The sequence below is a fragment of the Vicia villosa genome, linkage group LG1, assembly GCF_029867415.1.
Source record: "Vicia villosa cultivar HV-30 ecotype Madison, WI linkage group LG1, Vvil1.0, whole genome shotgun sequence".
Classification (NCBI taxonomy): Eukaryota; Viridiplantae; Streptophyta; class Magnoliopsida; order Fabales; family Fabaceae; genus Vicia; species Vicia villosa.
This window is the reverse complement of record NC_081180.1, coordinates 13,572,896-13,591,757: the sequence shown is the minus strand read 5'-3', so window position 1 is coordinate 13,591,757 and position 18,862 is coordinate 13,572,896. Positions and strand designations below refer to the sequence as shown.

At 34.5% G+C, this 18,862-nt stretch overlaps 2 protein-coding genes and 1 pseudogene across 3 annotated transcripts; all 3 read right to left on the bottom strand.

The window, feature by feature from the left end:
- Positions 1 to 256: 256 nt before the first annotated feature.
- On the bottom strand, positions 257 to 4,748 carry LOC131628969 (RNA-binding KH domain-containing protein PEPPER-like). The gene is made up of 6 exons (XM_058899779.1): positions 4,354 to 4,748; positions 2,625 to 2,883; positions 1,519 to 1,667; positions 1,151 to 1,405; positions 753 to 944; positions 257 to 651 (listed from the first exon to the last, which is right to left on the bottom strand). Exons 1-6 carry the CDS (start codon positions 4,630 to 4,632, stop codon positions 466 to 468), a joined length of 1,320 nt encoding a protein of 439 aa, XP_058755762.1. The 5' UTR covers positions 4,633 to 4,748; the 3' UTR covers positions 257 to 465.
- Positions 4,749 to 5,966: 1,218 nt separating this feature from the next.
- On the bottom strand, positions 5,967 to 10,916 carry LOC131649756 (two-pore potassium channel 1-like; annotated as a pseudogene).
- Positions 9,957 to 13,951, bottom strand: LOC131628951 (uncharacterized). 2 transcript variants are annotated; one of them, XM_058899762.1, is made up of 2 exons: positions 12,844 to 13,951; positions 9,957 to 10,620 (listed from the first exon to the last, which is right to left on the bottom strand). In XM_058899762.1, the coding sequence occupies exon 1, from the start codon at positions 13,760 to 13,762 to the stop codon at positions 12,854 to 12,856; it is 909 nt and encodes a 302-aa protein (XP_058755745.1). In that variant the 5' UTR covers positions 13,763 to 13,951; the 3' UTR covers positions 9,957 to 10,620; positions 12,844 to 12,853. The 2 variants fall into 2 exon arrangements, with proteins under 2 accessions (XP_058755745.1, XP_058755753.1); XM_058899770.1 differs by having other exon boundaries at positions 9,957 to 10,543.
- Between the last annotated feature and the right edge of the window lie 4,911 nt (positions 13,952 to 18,862).

Genomic DNA, 18,862 nt, shown 5'->3' with positions numbered 1-18,862 from the left:
AAAAAATCAAAGGGGGATTGTTCTTAAACTTCTGTCTTACTTTTTGTTTGTTGTTTTTTGTTAAGAAAAAGAAGCTGGACGATAAAATAACCAAACTCAGTCAAAATTTAAGCACCAACAGTAGTGTGACAACAGTAGTTGGCAGTGCAAACTTAAAAACAGATATAAAATTATACAAGTTTCAAAGCCACAATACATCTTAAGGTTAAGCATTAAACCCATGCACATGTACACTACCAAACTGAACATCCAGAAATATGGTTAATAGCGTAATATTTCATTGCATTTTCTATTGCATTACACCTATTAGCCACATTTTAAATTTCACCATCAAATGATGACATATCAAATAAAACAAAAAAATATGCTTTTTGTTGCTACAGAATTCAGTCGAGCATTAATTCTTTCCAATCAAACCAAACTGGTACAACTTGGATCAACTGTGTTTCCTTGTTTAAGACCCGTTTAAAGTCTGAAAGTACTATAGTCCCCTCCTAGACCAGAAGATCCATACCCGTTGTACGATTGCGATGATGGCAAGGAAGATGAGGGATAGGAAGAGTTGTTCAAGTGGGAGTAAGAAGACCTCAGTCCTGAATCTAACCTGCCATAACTACTAGCGATAGTTTCGTTGCGATTAGCTATGACTTCCTGCAACAGAGAAAGACATTTCCATCAGCAAAAGAGACTTGTTAATCTATTTTATTAACAACAGAAGAAATGTAAGTTTTTTCACATGCCCGAGTTTCTACCTGAATCAATTGCTGTGCTGTTTGAACTTCAGAGGAGGTGCCTTTTATTTCCACAATGATTTCATCTGGCACTCTGCTCTCCTGCACAGTCAATATGGCACCACTAGTACGGCGAATGTAATCGATATTAGTCCCTTGAACACCAATTATGTCCTCTGCATAGGAAAGTGGTATTTGCATTGTTTGTATTACCTGATAGGGGAATAATAAATCAAAATGAATCACGAGGCCAAAAATTTGGATGACTCGAAGTAAGACAAATAAAATGCCTTGCATAAACACTCTGTATATAATTATGATACATGATTATTTTTTGGACAGTTTGGTAAAAGTACAACGATATTTGTCACAAATATATGACTATTTTAAAACAGTTGGCAAAAGTAAAAAATGCTTACGGTAGTAACAATGGAAGCACTAGCACGATTATATGCCGAAGAACGAAGACCAGAAATTGAAGAATCTTGTCCATATTGTGACATTGTTGAGGAAGAGAGCAATGAATCCAATTGACTTTCACGGTCTGCAAAGAAATAATCCCTTTTTGTTGAAGGAGGAATATCAGAAACAATGCTAGGTTGTGAAGCACTACGCAGTGACTGTTTCTCTGCCCAAGCATCTGTCTGGCGGTCTTGTGAGATTGTTGCATTGCACTTAAACAAAAAAACAAAGGATTTGCATACCTTAGTGTCGAGAATATGTACAGTAAAATCAGAAAAAGATGGCTTCCCCACTTAGATAAAAAACGGTTAAATATCGAACTTACAGTTTTCTCAAATAGGGGAGGAACGCTATGATCAACCAAAAACTTCCTCAGGTGCCCAACTACTGCTTCCAGACCTTTTAGGACCTTTAAGGTTTCTCCATGCAGTTCCACAATCCTCTCATCGGCACCGACATACGATGGAAGATCCTCTGTCAGAAAAACGAGTATTTCATCAGAACTTCTTCGATCATTGAACCCAAAAAATAAATGAAGTACAAATAACAATCCAGCCGATGTGGATCAAGCAACACCCTAATGGTCTTTCCTGTATTGATTCAAAGACAAACCGTTTTCCCCTATATCTCATTATATGGTTTGTCCTTTAGTTTCTCTTGATCTCCCTCTAACTCTAACTATTGAATAACCCCCATTACCTCCACTAGCCAATCCCCGCCTCACTAGTGTTTTTTACCGGTCTTTTCCAATCATGCCGGAACCACCTAAGACAATAATACTTCCCCGTTTTTCCTACAAAGATAGAACTGCCCTAATTTTCTCTCTAATGATTGCATGCCTAATCTTATCTTGTCTCATATAACTACTCAATATTAACATAAAAAAAATTTAAATTCATTCTCCAAAGAAAAATAAAAAAACAAGGACAAAACTATTAGGAAGATGATTTTTTTTAGTGAGTTTGTCATTAATGTGAGCAATGATGTATTGACCCTGGAATTTCCAGTTTTAAGGGGAAAGATCACATTACACATTGTCATTTAAACTCGTTGTACAAAATAAGCTTATTTTGGAAGAGTCTTGCCTGATTTCTTGATTTCCATTCAAATTGAAGTCCACACACAACTTAGGCTCAAAAGAGAGGCAATTGATAAACACGTCAAACTATAATGGTCAGCATTTGGTCTTACAAAACTAAGATCACAAATGCTCAAAAATTTTGCGTAGCAGAGGGAAAACTTCAACGCACCCAAGTACTCGGCCTCTACATACTATGTAAAGCAATGGGAAGACAAAAAGCTCCCTCATTTCAATTATATTCCATAGAAATCAAGATAAATCACACACCAGAGGCTGAAAATATATTTCAGAACACGTGATAAAACATTAGTCATTTAGAATAAAAAACTCGCAGTTGCTATCAAACATACCTCCAGATAAAACTCTAACAGAAGCACCGGTATTTTCTTGTATAGTTTTAATTGACGAACCCTGCTTTCCTATCAAATTGATAGCTTGTGTTGAGGCCACCAATAAACGGATGGAACAAAATGCAGCTCCTGCAACTTCTGATGTTGCATTATTGTCATCAGTTGCACTTAATCCGGAGACACGTTTAAAAATCTTTATTACAGCATCCATTGCAGGAGAAAAAGGCGCCTCCAAATCTTCCTTCCCCGATATAAGCACCTAAAATCAAAGTTTAAACCATTTTCAAAACTGAATTGGACAAGATATGCAAATCAAAGTATTATCCTCGTATAACTGAACTATATATTTACTTTGGCAATTTTCTAACTACAATGATAGGTGCAAGCTATACATATATTACGAGCGAAATTCAGCAACATATTTTCATCAAGTCATATAAATCCTACAAAGAAACTCCACTAGTATAAAAACAAAGTTTAAATAAAAGCAAATTGAAAATCAAATTACATCACCATCGCTAACATAAGCATTAAATAAAAGTAAGATGAGAAAATTAAACCATTAGGTGAAGCTAAATATGGAGTGGGTATATCCGATCTCTATTGGGTCGGGGTTGTAGCCCGCCCCGAACTTTTGTTATCCCGACAAAGGGAAGTCGGATGAGGTCAAGTTAACAAGCCAAGCCTATTCTTCCGGCCCAAAATTGACAAGACGAAAATAATCAAATTAGGAGGCCCAAGGCATTCCGATCTCTCACCTGATCTCCCACCAAAAGCATTTCGCTCTTCCAGACCTCATGCATAGACAACTGTGTATAATCCGGTCTTCTCCTTGTAAAGCATCTTGCCCTTACAGGCTTCATGCTTGAGGGTTTGTGTACAATCTAGTCTTTCCCCATAAAGCATCTCACCCATACAGGTCTCATACTTGAGGGACTATGTACAATCGGATATTTCCCCGCAAAGCAACTCACCTTTGCAATCCCTCATGCTTGAGGGACTATGTACAATTGAATATTTCCCCACAAAGCATCTCACCTTTGCAAGCCTCGTGCTTGAGGGATTGTGTACAATCTGGTAGTTTGGGCCGGATCTAAACCCAAACTCAGAAGAACTCACCCCGATTTCTAACCTGTCCAATAGGGCATGGCCGAGCCAGGCCAACTAATGGGCCAAGTCGATCAGACCAGCCCATAACCAACATAAAAGGGGTATTCAAATTAAGGAGCGAGGGACAACGCGTTTATGAGTGAATAGGGACATGGCTAATAATTTGGCAATTAAGACAGCATTAAGACCCATCAAAAGGTGACAATCTTGTTAAATGGTCTTTATTGTAAAATGAATGCAGTAACAGAGAAAAGGACATATACACTTTTGATACGACTCAAACTCATACTTGCGACTCTAACCAACCGGCTCCGCAATGCTAGAGCTATCAATTAGTGTACCTTACGTGTACATGAAGTGATCTTAACAAAGCAAAGAGGAAATAAAACCCTAACAAGAGAGTAATAGAATGCAAGACTTACAATTTCATCAACAATAAGATTTAAAGCATTTTCAAAACTTAATCAAACAAAACATACCCAAATAATAGTAATATTTTCACGTAACTAAACTACATATTCACTTTGGCAATTGACTAGCTACATATGAAGTGAACTTAAGAAAAGTAGATGGTGAAAAAAAACCCTAAAAAATTGTAACGAAAGGAAAGAAGACTCACAATTCGATCCGGAGTACCAAGTGGAGCATCGAGAACACGAATCCGAGCACGAGTCTCTTCGCAAGTCTTCTTGATAAGCTCCCCTTTGCGGCCGATTATGATCCCGACTTTAAGGACCGGCACAATCAGCCGGAAAACGCAATGACCTGGCCAACCCGGCCATTTCTTCTCTTCGGAATCTGTTTCCTCGGTTGCCGGAGGGTTGACGGCGTCCGGAATTGGTTCGACTGGTGGTTGCAATTGTAAAGTTCCGTTCGGGATTAGGTCGGCGGTGGCCATAGTTACCGGAAAAGGAAAAATGTTTAGAGAGAAGTTGAATAGTCTCTGGGGAATTGAAATAACCTTAAACTTAACCTCGCGAGTAATGTAATGACGTTGTAGTATGTCGTAAACAAAGTACACATGTTATTATAGGTAGGTCATGGAAGATTTTTTTCACTACGGTGAAATCTTGCTTTTACTGCTACTGCTGGTAACACTGAATTAGTGTGAAAATTACAAATAAATTTTGATATAAATTTGATTCGGATGAATCACGATCGAAAAATTCTATAACTTGTAAAATTTTATTTTTATTTCAAATTCGCGACACATTTTGATATAAATTTGATATAGGCTGAATTACGATTGAGAATTTTTATAACTATTTCGAAATTGCAACACATTTTGATACAAACTCGAATAAGCTAAATAATGGTAGGGAAGTTCTATTATAATTTTGAAATCACGACACATTTTTATACGAATTTAACGAATCTTAATAGTGACATGGTCGCTTCCCATTGATGATGGTTCTACACCATTTTCTATATAAGGGCATATGCTTCATCGATATCCTTATTCATAAGTACCCCACCCGCAACTGCGTCAATTATCATTCTCATAGAAAAGAGAAGATCATTATAAAAAATATGGACTATTAACCATTTATTAAGTCTATAATAAAGGAGAAGCCTTATCGTTTCCTTAAACCATTCTCAAGCTTCGTAAAGCAATTTCCCGTTGCTTTGCTTAAAGCTAGTTATTTGATTTATAAGCTAGGTAGTTTTGCTCATCGAGAAATATCAAGATTGGCGAGAAGTATCGAGATAGGAACATAACTTTCAGCTCATTCCATGTCGTAATGGAATTAGAGGGTAGGGACGGTAGTCCTGTCCTGGCTCTGTCCCTTACGGAAAATGGGAAAAGTATTAATTAGATTGCTTCTTGGCCAATTCCATTCAATTTTATAGTGTCGCATAATTTGATAAAAAAAATAGATAGATGTAAATTCGGGCCATCTATTGATGAAACAAAAAATGGTTCTATTATACAATGAATAGAATACACGGTTTCAGTTTCAAATTATTTGCATCCACGCTCGTACTCATAATACTGGTATAAGGTTCCTTGTTCATAGGGGCTGCGTAGTCCTAAAGAGAGTGATTGGGTCCAGCCATCTCTAAATGTAGTTATGTCTTTTGTGCAAATATCATTTGATTTCTTCAATCAGTTTAGCGAGGTTTCAAAGGCTTTAGATTCTTCGCATTCAACCTGATTAAAACAAAAAATTGATTGATAAAATACAAATAAAATTAAAGTAGTAAGGTGTCTTAGTCAAATAGCTAAAATCGAGAAGCTTTGATATCAAATAAATCACTAGAAACGGCACCAAAAGTGTGATAGGCCGCAATCTCCCAATAAAATCATGTTTAGCAGGTTTAGTGATCAATGAAGTTTTCATCAACAAACACTTAAATATGTCTTGATGATGACAATTAACAACTAAAGTGCAAGCATAAAAAAATGATTAAAGATGCAATCAGATTAAGCTACTAAGCAAGTGTTTAGTGCACACTACAAAAGTCCTCTGATGATGGAACCAACAAATAATACATCTCAAGCACCATCTTTAAGAATAATTCAAGAAATTAAATGTACGACTAAATTATTTGATAAGTCTTGAAATTTTAGAGTGAGAAAGAGAGTAAGTGTAAAAACTCGCCAAGTAACGTCTGAGTAATTTGAATGTTCTAAAAAAAGCAAAAACTTTTTCGTAAAGTTATATGGATAGTCACACACGCATGTATACACACACTAAAACAAGTTTAAAAATTTATTTCTATCAAAAAAATTATAAAAATGTTTTGAAGTCGTGTCAGTTGAATTAGGAGTAGTCAGAAAAGTTATGGACTTTTTTTTTGTATTGACTAATCGATTAACACTTATACCCAATCAATTAGGTTAATGCAAAAATACGCCTAAATTTTTAGGACATTGTCTTAATGAATGTCAATGGATTTATGTCTTTTCTTTCCTTTTAAAACCTTTTAAACGTTTATTTTTAGGCAAACAATTTATTGGAGCATGATGACAATCAATTGGCTCATTAATTTTGGCCCCAAATTTTTCTTTTTTTTGTCAACCTCTAACCTATAAATAGAGGTTCATTCCCTCATTTTTTTCACATCCAAAATCATGAGCTCTCATATCTCACTTCTCACACACTCACTCTCTCTAAAAATATTTCCCTAACTTTCTTTCACTTAGAAATTAGTCGTAGTGCTTTTGGGAAAGAAACTTTTGTTTGGTGATGAATTTTTTATTTTGGAAGGGTATAATTGTAAATTCACATAGGATCGTTATTTTGGTTGAATAATTCATTCATTAGGGATTTTTTGTTTGGATTCAAAGCTAAACCCATTTAAAAGCTTCAATTTTGGGGATTTAGATTTTAAGTCCTAGGTTCGAAAACTTAGTTCGGTTCAAAATCAACTCAGATTTAAAATCTCAATGGTTTAAGTTCATCCTGTTCAAAATTCTAGTTCGGTTTGTGAGCTCATCTCGACATAACAGCTCTCATTCGTTTGAGATAAGCCTATGTAAAATCTCGATTTAGTTTGGGGACTAACCTCTTCAAGTTATTGTTTTGAAGAAAGACTAACCACTTATCTTCGGTGTCTGCTGTTTGATTAGAAGTTAGTGTAAAACTTCATTTTTTCTTGTATAAGAGCATTCGAGAGTTCAACATATTAAAACTCTTATGTTTTAATGGATATTCTCAAGATCAAATTTTAGGGACAAAACTAAGTCTTCTTGACAGAACCTGTATAATTTCTGATGCCGTTTCTCTTCCTTTAACTTTTACTTTCTGCAACTTAAATTTTCGTTGCTAAATTATAAAACATTTTCAAAATGTTTTAAAACTCTCATAATAATTGTTAATGTTTTTCAAACTACCATTTTTCTAAAACACACAATTCACCCACTCCCATGTGTTGAGTCGCATGGCTAACAAGTGGCATCCGAGCCTAACTCATGTTTAAAAATTAATAGTTTCAGGAGGAAGATGACTTCCAACACAATTTTAAACAAGAGTTCTTTCCTAAACACACATCCACCATTTAATGATGTTAGGTTTGAAAAATGAAAAGCTGAATTTAGAATTTTTATCCAAAGTATTAATAGTAAATTATGGAAAACTATAATCATTGGCCAGTTTATCCCTACTCACCAAATAGATGGAGAAGTGGTAGAAAAACTTGATTCTCTTTGGTTTGTAGAAGAAAAGAGAAAAATTGAAATTGATTTCAAAATCAAGAATTTACTTGTAATGTCCATAGATGATAGTAAATTTTTTTATGTTCATAATTGTAAAACCGCCAAGAAAATATGAGATACTCTTGAAATAAGAGTTTCCCCAAGTACCGAACAAGAGAAAATGAGCACACGAGGTGAATAAGATGAAGAATGCCTTCACAAGATTTTTTTCAAAATTTAAAAATATTAGAAATTATAACGAAACATTTTTCGCTAATCAATGTCTAAGAATTAAATATTGGAACCTAATCCAATTTTTAAATCAAAAGACTGAAAATGATCATAAATTTCAAGAAAAATCAAAGAAGGAAATAATAGAGAAATTGAACGAACTAGGTTAATTAATTAAAGATGAAGAAGCAAGCTCAAAGACCGAAGAATCATCTACTCCATCAAGCTCCTACCAACTCCTCATCGGCTTCCTTCAAAATAACATACTCAGTAGTTGATGGTCCTTGAAAGATTCAACATCGAATGAAAGAACCTCATTTGTGAGAGAATATAAAAAGAGAAGCATCTTCCAGTGAAATCTTCGAAAGAAGAAAAAGAAAAGAGAAAATCAACCTCGGGGAGAACCATAGAAGAATATTCTTCGACGGAGAAGATGAAGTTTGCTTGAAAGCATCCTACGAAGAAGATGATTATAAGGTGACAAAACCATCCTACAAACCTTCAAGTTTTGCCACACGACCGACTAAGGCCGCAGGAGACCCATGTAGGTTCACCTCTTCCAAGAAAGGAGACATTTGGTGTCGACATTGGTGCATCCTAGAAGACTCCATTTCGAAGCTAGCAACCTTTGCCTCAATGAGTCCATAACAAGCCTTCAAAGACCTGACTTCTAGAGAAGAAGCACCATGGTTCATAAGTTCCTCATGACCAACCACTGAGTCATGAGGGAGGCCACATACAGCAATTGGAAGGCTGATTCTGCCAACAAGTCAAATTTGCCTATCTTAGAAAGTTTACGCACTTGGGCGTAATCCTCGACAGATACACAATCCTTTATCTCTACCCCCGTATAAGGCATCCGACCAGTTAGCACGGGGGGAAATTAGAGGGCTGGACTCCTAATACTTTCTGCCAGGTGGATAGCAGGAGAAAACCCAGACTACTTTGACCTTTTAGTAGGACTTCCTTGGATGATCGCCTTACTGCAGTCCTTTTTGGCCCTAACCAAAGCAACTTTATCATGACTCTTCTTGCTTCAATCATTTGAGGGCATTTGAGTAATCACAGGGATCCCCTTCTACAGGACTGTAGAAAGGCCTTCGACATCTTAAGTAGGCATAACACGTGTGATTGTAACACCCCAAACTCAATTAAATTCTTTAATTGAATTTAGCCGCATGTTATTTCATTAGAGTAATTTTATAGGTTAAGATAAAATTTATGGACCATTATGAGTCACTTTGATACTACAATTTTTTTGATACTACAATTTTTATGATAAACGTTCTTGTATTAAGTGGTTCTCATCAATCAACATTTTTGGATGCATAATAATCGTTAAATTGTTAATTAAAAGTTTAGCATGAGATAAAATATTTCTATATTACATGTAAAAGATTGGTGGAGAATGCCAAATATGAATTTAATTTGATTTCAAATTAATATCCTAACAATGCCTAACTTTTTGCGTAACAGATTAAAACCGTTTTACAATCTAAAACAGTTGCACAAATGATAAAATTAGAGATAGTATTTGTTAATAGTAAAAAAATTTGTTGTAGTTATTTTAAAACTCTACATCTAGGATCAATTTTGAAAGAAAGATCAACCAACCCAACAGCGTCATCCTCATTAAGATCAGCACCTTACAAATCAAAATCGGTCATTTTCCTTGTAAGAACCCAATTAGCAAGTGCCTTTTGTCTATTTTCAGTGTTTAGTTAAGCCATGTAGAGGAAAAACTAAGTAAGCAAATAGTACCTGTTAATATCCAAAACACTGGAAATATTCTTTTAGCTTGAGTGGAGAAACTTTTATCTGCATAACCAAGAGTGTTAATTGTTGAACAAACATAGCACAAAGCATCAATAACATCCAGTTTCTCTACAGTGACCAAGAAGATTGTCCCCGTAAAAACGAGAACCAAAAGGTAAAAGACCCAATAAATTTGTATCTTGTTTTATTGGTCTCAGAATCCTTTAAAATTTTGCTTTGAGCAACTTTTTTGGTGCATGTGCATGGCTTTGATTAACAAAACTTCTCAATTCTCAACCAAGTAATCTGCTGCTTTGCTTAGGATTAGTTTAGTTCCATCATCGCCATTCTAGAGAGTGCAAGCGAGTAGTTTTGTAAGGTCGCTATTGGGAACAATGTCACCGTCGAGGAATCTATCACCTTGTCACAATTGTAAAGTATAGGGCATCAAGGAATCTATCAGTTTTCATTACCTTAATCTGGTTCCTGACAACGCAGAAGAATGATGTTTCTACGCCTAAATAGACCATATATAGCAACTTTTCTAAAGCTTGAATGTAGATTCCCAAACATGGACTCAGAAAGGAGAATTGATTCATTGCCGTTTGTCGCCAGATGAGCATGTCAAGAAAGGAGGAGCTTTATTTGGTTTAGCCGTCCTTTAGCCTTTTGAGCTGCAGTAATGCTATGATCTCAATAGCAAGGGCTCATTAATATTGTTGTAGGCCATGAAGATAAATTTAGAAAACAAGAATATATAACCTGATTCAAACACAAAGCAGTCCAATCTAGATGTGTCAACGAAATAATAATGGACAGTATATTGCACAGCATGTTCCAAGTTTCCAACAGAGACAAAAGACTTGAAAGTATTAAAAGTAAGGAGTATATAACAAATTCATCAAAGAGCTTAAAAAAAAAACTAAGGATACTCAAACATATACTGTTAGGCACTAGTGATGAATCATAGTTCTGCTTCCAATTGAATATACCAAACACAAATAAATCATTTGAATCACCATCATATAAGCCATGTGGATATCCTTAATTCCTTCCATGTATTGAATTGAAGAAAAGGAATACTAACTGCATCCAATTCTTTAAGCTTATTCTTTCGGATTCTAAATATAGTTATAAATATTAGAAAAAGTTGGATCAACAAAAATTGATGTGACAACTTTTGTTATCCAACTTTTTCTTATATTTAGGACTAGAAGGAGTAATGCAGGACAATGACTTTGTAAGCACAATAACTATTTGCAAAAAAATTGATCAAAGGGAAAATTATCATAAATTAAGGTGACACTTAAGATTGTTTGACAAATGTATTAAGGGAATATGAACTTCATAAGTTCCAAATTCAGATTCTTAATCTGAAAGTTATTGGAATAAATTAAGCATTAAGTGTAGCATAAGCATAAAAGCACAATCAAAATCTAGATGCAAGAAAAGAGAAAACCATATATATCATAAATCAAACATGACTAATCAACAAGAACTTCCCATTTGCAATTCACCACTGAATTTCCTTGCCTCTCAGCTCATAATACTCAATTCCTAAATTCAAACCTTATAAAGAATAATAGCACAGCCCATAACCCATTTTACGAAACAAACTAACAAACAGAAAGGGAATTCAAATAAAACAATAAGTAAGCAGTAATTAACAGTTCCCATTAAGGACGTGAATTTTATTTTACACCTTTCAAGTGATTGTAGTGCTGCTGAGAAGATGAATGTTGGTGCATCTTTTCAGAAAGGTTCTGAATCTGATTCAGAGGAAGTTTGAGGATCCATGTGTTTTAATTTTATCTATACGTAATTAATTTTTAAGAATTCATTTCCGCATTAAAGAGAATTAGTTTATTTTGTTAAAAAGATATACATTCATAGATACTTTTTATTTATCAATTGTTTCGGTCGGTTCTCAAATCTCAACTATATTTCTGACAGTTTCCTGTTAAAAAAACTGTATCCCAGAGTTGGAGTGAAAACGACATGATTTCGGACAAAATGTTTTATTTTATATATTTTTCTTGTTGTTAAACCATTATTACCATATCCTAATTGTTCCTGAAAAAGCATTTGTCACTTGAATACATAATTGAATTTAAACTGAAAACAGCATTTCACAAAATTTCTTTTGCATCAAATATTACACACCAGTGCACATCCTTATTATCAAATAAACCTAATGCATATCTGAACCCAGTTAAGATCCCAATCTCATACCAGACTCCAATTGGTTTTCTGTTAAATGACAAGATAATTTAAATTTGTTTTCGAATGCGGCTTGTGCTCTACCAAAATTTGAGTCATCAATATTTGGCAACCATTTGTTTCCGCACATCACGTTATACTACTTGTAGTAATCGGTATGGTCAATGGAAGATGTTTTCTAACCGGTAACTCATGTGAATTGGTGAACTGTGACTTAACTTTTGCGGGATAAAATTTGTTGAATAATTATCCCATCGGAAAGCATTCATTAAGTGTCAGTTACAAAATACAAGCAAGAATTGAATCAATATTATTCCGCCGACCTTCAATGACTACACATTTTTTATATTATGTGATACACAAAACAATATGAGAAATATGAAGCACGGACACCCTAACACGGACAACAGTATTAATTTAAAAAAATAATTAAATTAAGCGTAATCACAAGCGTCGATATCGGACGGACACGCTTTTTTTTTAGAGTTGTCTGTGCTACATAGATGAGAATAAACCAAACATCAAACTATAAATATAGCCAGATAAAACACTATATTGATAACCGGATAAACCATAAACATTTACATATGGTGTTGGGTGATAGAAACCTAAATATTCCAACAAAATGAATTTTAATTCTCTCAATGAAGACATCACCCAATGCAATTTATAACCTTAGGTAATTCATTCGGAAAATATCAAACTTACATATTGCTTGCACATAATCTAAATCAACTGCAGCATGTAATAATGTAAGCAACTTACATATATATAGCTAACGATGAATGTTAAGCAAGTCCTTAGCTTCAGTCTGCTCCTCCATGAGAACATCACTAACATACTTATTCAACAAATCCGTCTTCTTCTTCTGCAACACCATCTTCTCAATCTCCTTCTCATCCGGCAACGGCACATGAACAATGAATTCCCTCTCTTTCTCACCCAACCTCCTCATCTCCCTCTCCTTCACCCTCTCCTCCTCCACCACATCTTCCTCCTCCTCATGAAGTATCTCCCTAGCAGCAGTTGAAACCTCAGCAACCTCCCCACTCCGAACAGCCTTCCTAGCCTCCTTCTTTATCATATCAAGCCGACGCCACTCCTCGTCCGCTTCATCTCGCATTGCTTCCTCAGCAGGTTCCTCTAGGCGTTCAAGAATACCATCCTCATCATCACGGTAACCATAATAAGCCGCATTGATCCGCTTATAGATATCATAACGAGTCCTCCGCTTGCGAAGCTCGGGCGGTTTCTCAAACAACTCGCGCACACCGGGGAGTTTCTTCGCCGCACCGAAGTACCGATATCCAGGACCACGGCCGCTAGGGTTTGGAACATCCACAATATTTCCATCGAGGTCAGTCATTTTAGCCGAATGTCGAGCGTAATTCGGACCGCCGAGTTCGACAATTCGCCGCTCCCAATGAACCTTTTCGCGAATGAGTTTGTTGATTTCGTCGTTAAGGTCACGGAGACGGTGTTCGCCGAGACCTTCGTTTTGGATCTCGGCGACTTTGCGGCCGATCTCGCGCATAATCTGTTGACGCCATTTATCTGCTTCGTTAAGGTCGCGGCACTCGGAGGCGAGAAAAGGACGGCGTTCTTTTGGTTTCTTTTTCTCTTCTGCTTTCATGGTGATGAATCGGTTGAGCATCGATTGAGCTTTTTCTTCATTACGAGCCATGTTTGATTTCTTCTGGTTTTTCTGAATGGAATAGACCCTAACGTGGTAGTGAATGGAACCCTAATCCCTTTTGTTTTTGAATTATTAGAGTGGAATCAGAACGATGAAGTGTTGCTTGCTGAAGGAGAAAGGAAAGTGTTTTAACCAAGTTGTTGCTGGCGCTGCTTTACTTACCCTCCTTCTAACATTGGGCCGTGATTTGGGCCATAACCCATAACTCATGTATTTTATTTGGAGATTTTAGAGGAGTTAAAGATGTCACCCCGAAATTTTTCTTAATACTAAAAATATTTTTAAACAAAATATATTTTTCGAATGAAATTTTTGACACCTCCGATCAATAATATCTTCTGGTAGTTTATTTAAAATTTTCGTTACGTTAATTTTTTTAGAAATTTTAAAATTTACCATTCTGCATCTGCATCGGAAATTTTGTTCAATTAAAATTTTTGGAAATTTTTTTTTTAAATTGAATTACCAAAAAATCTAAAATTTGTGGTATTCCACTAAAATTTTCAAACAATTTCCGGTATTCTACTTACTATTTTCAAAGAATTTGTAGTATGCTATTCAAATTTTCGGTATCGTCCAAATTTTTTAAAATTTTCATTGAAAACATGAATTTGTGAAAATTTTGAGTAAAGTTATAATAGTCTTTTTATTAAATTTGGGGTGTGTCAAATATAACCTAGGGGTGACATGTAGAATCCTCGAGATTTTATCATGCAAACTCTCATGTTGACATGGCACTCACATAGACCCTATGCATTTATCATTTAACCTGGGGTGGCATGTAGAATCCTCGAGGTTTTATCATGCAAACTCCCATTTTGGACCAAAGAGGATAAAGAAAATGTATCATATAGTATGCAAGCTAAAACTATTATCACTTTCACTCTTAGTATTAATGGTTTTTTTTTTTTTTGTGTTTCTCACTATAATTCTGGAAAAGAAATATGGGTCACCCTTCAAGTTATCAATGAAGGTACAATTGTGGTTAAAAGGGCTAGAATGACCACATTGATCCATGCGTATGAATTGTTTAGAATGAAACTTGAGGAAAATATTTAGGACATGAAAAAACAATTTATTCATATTGCTAATCACTTAAGAGCTATGGGAAAAAATTTCTAAATGAATATTTAAGTAAAGTTGTTCTTAAATACCTAAACAGTAGTTAGCAACCTAAAGTCAATGCGGTTTCTTAATCTAAAGATTGGTCTTTTATGGATTTGATTATCTTGTTTGGAAAATGGTAGGAACATGAGATTGAACAAAATAGGCTGGCTGAAAAATGAATATGGTGACAATTGACAAGAAGAAGAAAATTATTGCACTAAAAGCCGAAGTAATCAAATATTTAGAAACTAATGAAAACATGAATCTATTAGTTCGAAATTTTAAGAAGTTGATGAAGCATGATAGGAAACCCAAAACCTTTCAACATAAACATGAAGAAAGTTCTTTGTTCATATCAACTTGTTTTCAATGTGAAAAAAAAATGTCACATAAGTCGAATTTCCCTCAAAATTAGAAGAAAGCTAAAAAAATTTAAAAGACTTAAAAATGAAACAAAGAAGGTGTGCATGTCTAGGGATGATAAAGATATGAACTCTTCAGACGAATAAGAAAAAAAGGAAGAAGTCAACACCCATCTTGTGTAAAAACCCGAAGACATTGAGGTAAATGTCCTAACTTCCTATTTATCTATCACGGAATGTACATCAGTTGTAAAAAGTTAGATAGTGAGTCAAGTAATTTAAATTAATTATTTTAGTCTCTAAGTCAAATATATTCTCTCTTAAAAATAAAATAGGCTTAATACATCATTTGGTTCTTTAACTTAATATCGAGTTTCACTTTCGTCTCTTATTTAATAAAGAGTTATTACCATTTTGCCCCTACCATATAGGTGACTTTTGGTTTACGACCCTTTAAATTTTTTTGTTGTAAAATTAACCTTACCAAATAAAGATTCTGCCGTTTTAGACTTTGCTAGAAAATTGGCGCATGTCATTTGCTTATGTGGCGCGCTGATTGTGTATTTTTTTTATTTTTTAGTTTTTTAAAATTCAAATATGTTGAAGTGGAATAATATTTTTTTTTTATTTTTAATTTCACGTAATATTTATTTTCTTTTTTATTTATTTTAATCTTATTAACTTATTATTAAAATTAAAAATTTCTAAAAATCCTAAAAATTATTGTCTCAAGTAGAACTTGAACTCAAGTCCTTTACCTCCTTTTTATCACCAAGGCCCTTATCACTAGGCTATAAAAATTTATTTGTCAATTTTCCAAATTATATATATATATATATATATATATATATATATATATATATATATATATATATATATATATATATATATATATATATATATATATATATATATATTAGTTATTACTTAGTTATTAATGGATTATTTTATTCAAATATATCTTCTTTAAAATTGTGAATTATTTAAATATACTTGTAATTTTAGTATATTCCTTGCATGTCATAGGGGGTCCAAGCAAATAAGTTGATGTTTATAATATCTTTGTCCACTAGCTTGTGTTCTTCTTCCCCGATAACAAAGGTGTTTATCTTTGTCACCTGGTGAGCTGAAGAGGACTTCCTTTAGGTCCTTCATGGGTGTGATCCTCTCATTATTCATGCCTAGTCTAGGATTCCAACTATCATTGTATACATTTAGGGGTGTTCGCGGTGCGGTTTGGGCGGTTTTGACGAAAAAAATCATCTGAACCGCAAGAGAAAAAATTATGCGGTTTGGTTTGGTTCGGTTGACTTTTAGAAAAAAAACCATACCAAACCAAATCAAGCCAATGCGGTTTGGTTCAGTTTTTTATAAATATTTTATTGAACCAAACATTCACATATAGATGACAACATAACTTTGTATTTAACATTCATACACTATCAAATAACAACAAAATTCGTCATATTTTGACAACTTTCCATTTAATATCTAAAAATTAAATTAGACAAAAATGGAATAATAAACATAAAATAATAGCATAAAACAATATAAAAATTATTATAATGAAACAAAAAATACAAGAGACGAGGGATTAGTGAAGATGAAAAAGAACAAACAAAAGAATTGAGAGATTATAGAAGAAGATATGCGATAAAAAAGAAACTGAAATAGGAAACATTTGCATAAAAATGAGAAGGTGAAAAAGAAAGAATATAAGAGAGTAGAGATTAGAGAAGAAGAGGGCAAATGTATGAGGCAAAGAAGATGTGATAATGCTATTAGAAATTTGAGAAGATCGAAACTGAAATCATATGTGTAAGGATGAGAAAATTGTTCGTAATCATAAGGTTAAGGTAAAATAAGGTTAAGTTTAGGTTGGATGTGAGTTAAGTAAAAGTTAGGTTGTAACATAATGCAATTTGATTCAGTTTGGTTCAGTTTACAAAATACAAACTACAAAGCGAACCGAACCATACGGTTTTGTTAAAAGATGACCCAAACAAATCCAAACCAAATGCGTTTTTTTGCAATTTTCATTTGATTTGGTTTGTGGTTTTCTATTGGGTTGGTTTGGTTTTGAACACCCCTATCTACATCTAGTGCTTCATGGAGGGGCCCCCAAGGGCGAGCTCTTCCATTCCCATCACCAAGATGCCCTGGTAAAATTCTTGCCCGCTTTTTTGGTCTCCTCGAGATATCTCAACTCACCCACTAGGTAGAGGTTATTTTAGGACCTAGTATTAGGTGGAAATAATCGCTCTTAACAAATTAATGTCGGGTCTTCCCAAGTTGATGTTTTAGGGCGACAGAGTGTTTAATATAAGGTAATTGACTTTAATTGTAACACCCGTATAATTTTAATATTAATTTAATTGGAATATTGAATTAATAGTTAGAATTATTAAGGATTTTGTGAAAATAATGGATAAATAATGGTTTATGGCATTTGGGCCATGTGAGGAAATAGTAAAAGAAGGGGGGTGATTTAATAAACCTTTTACTAATTTTATTATTATTTTCATAAAACAATTGGGACTTGGGAAACAAAGAAAGAACGTGAAAGAACAGAAGTTTTGGGAACGAGGAACGTGAAGGAGAACTGTAGAGGGAGAGACCAAGGATCAAGAACTCTTATCTAAGGTAAGGGGGATTCTCTATTTAATCTCTATTATCGTGTTATGGATAATGATGTTGATTAGGAGTATTGTTTGGATCAATGGATTCTATATTCTGAATTTTTCTATTTGTGTTCATCAATTGGATTGAAAATTGTGACTGTTAATCCCTAATAACTGAGTAGATTTAGGTTGTGATGAGTAAAATCGATTGTAGAATCATATACTATTGATGTTGGGTGAATTCTATGATGTTTAGAATGTGAAATTTCTGGTTTTGAGACCCAAATCGCAGGTTGTACAGATGAATTCGCGAGGAAGACGAATGGGTAAGTTGCAGATTTTGGGAAGATGTTGTTGATACGCGTATGATACGTGTATGATACGCGTGATACGTGTATGATACGTGTGATACGTGTATGATACGTGTATGGGGAAGTGATACGCGTATGATACGTGTATGGTACGTGTATGTGGAAGTGATACGCGTATGATACGTGTATAGGGGAGTGATACGTGTATGATACGCGTATGATGTTGTTTTGTGTGGAAATATGGTTCTGTCCATACGCGTATGATACGCGTATGGTGTGTGTTTTGTGAATTTTTGGGCCTGTTGGTACGCGTATGGCCAGCGTGACCTGCAGATTTTGCTGTTTTGTGATGTTTGAAAGTCTGATGACGTGTGACTTTAAACTGATGAATCTGTATGAAATATTGTTGTCTGATTTATTGAATGATGCAATTATATGTATATTGAACATACTTGGTAATGATGATGATGATGAATGATGATGAATGAGTATAAGATGATGCTACTCATAGTATGATGATGATGATAGTATGTTGTATATATGTTGCATGCATTCATAATCATTTGATGAGGGCTGTATCCTAACGATGAGAGGATACAGTGAAGGGCAAGATTCCCATTGTGTGGAATTTGTGCTGGCAGGGCCGTATCTGGATGATGATAGATCGGTCGGTGGGTTTTCCCACTG

Coding starts and splice junctions, on each gene's coding strand:
- LOC131628969 (XM_058899779.1), bottom strand. CDS start 4,632: ATGGCCACCGCCGACCTAATCCCGAACGGAACTTTACAATTGCAACCA. Junction 2,884..4,353: donor TTGGTACTCCGGATCGAATT/GTGAGTCTTCTT, acceptor CTTTGATTTTAG/GTGCTTATATCGGGGAAGGA. Junction 945..1,150: donor GTGCTTCCATTGTTACTACC/GTAAGCATTTTT, acceptor TTCCCCTATCAG/GTAATACAAACAATGCAAAT.
- LOC131628951 (XM_058899762.1), bottom strand. CDS start 13,762: ATGGCTCGTAATGAAGAAAAAGCTCAATCGATGCTCAACCGATTCATC.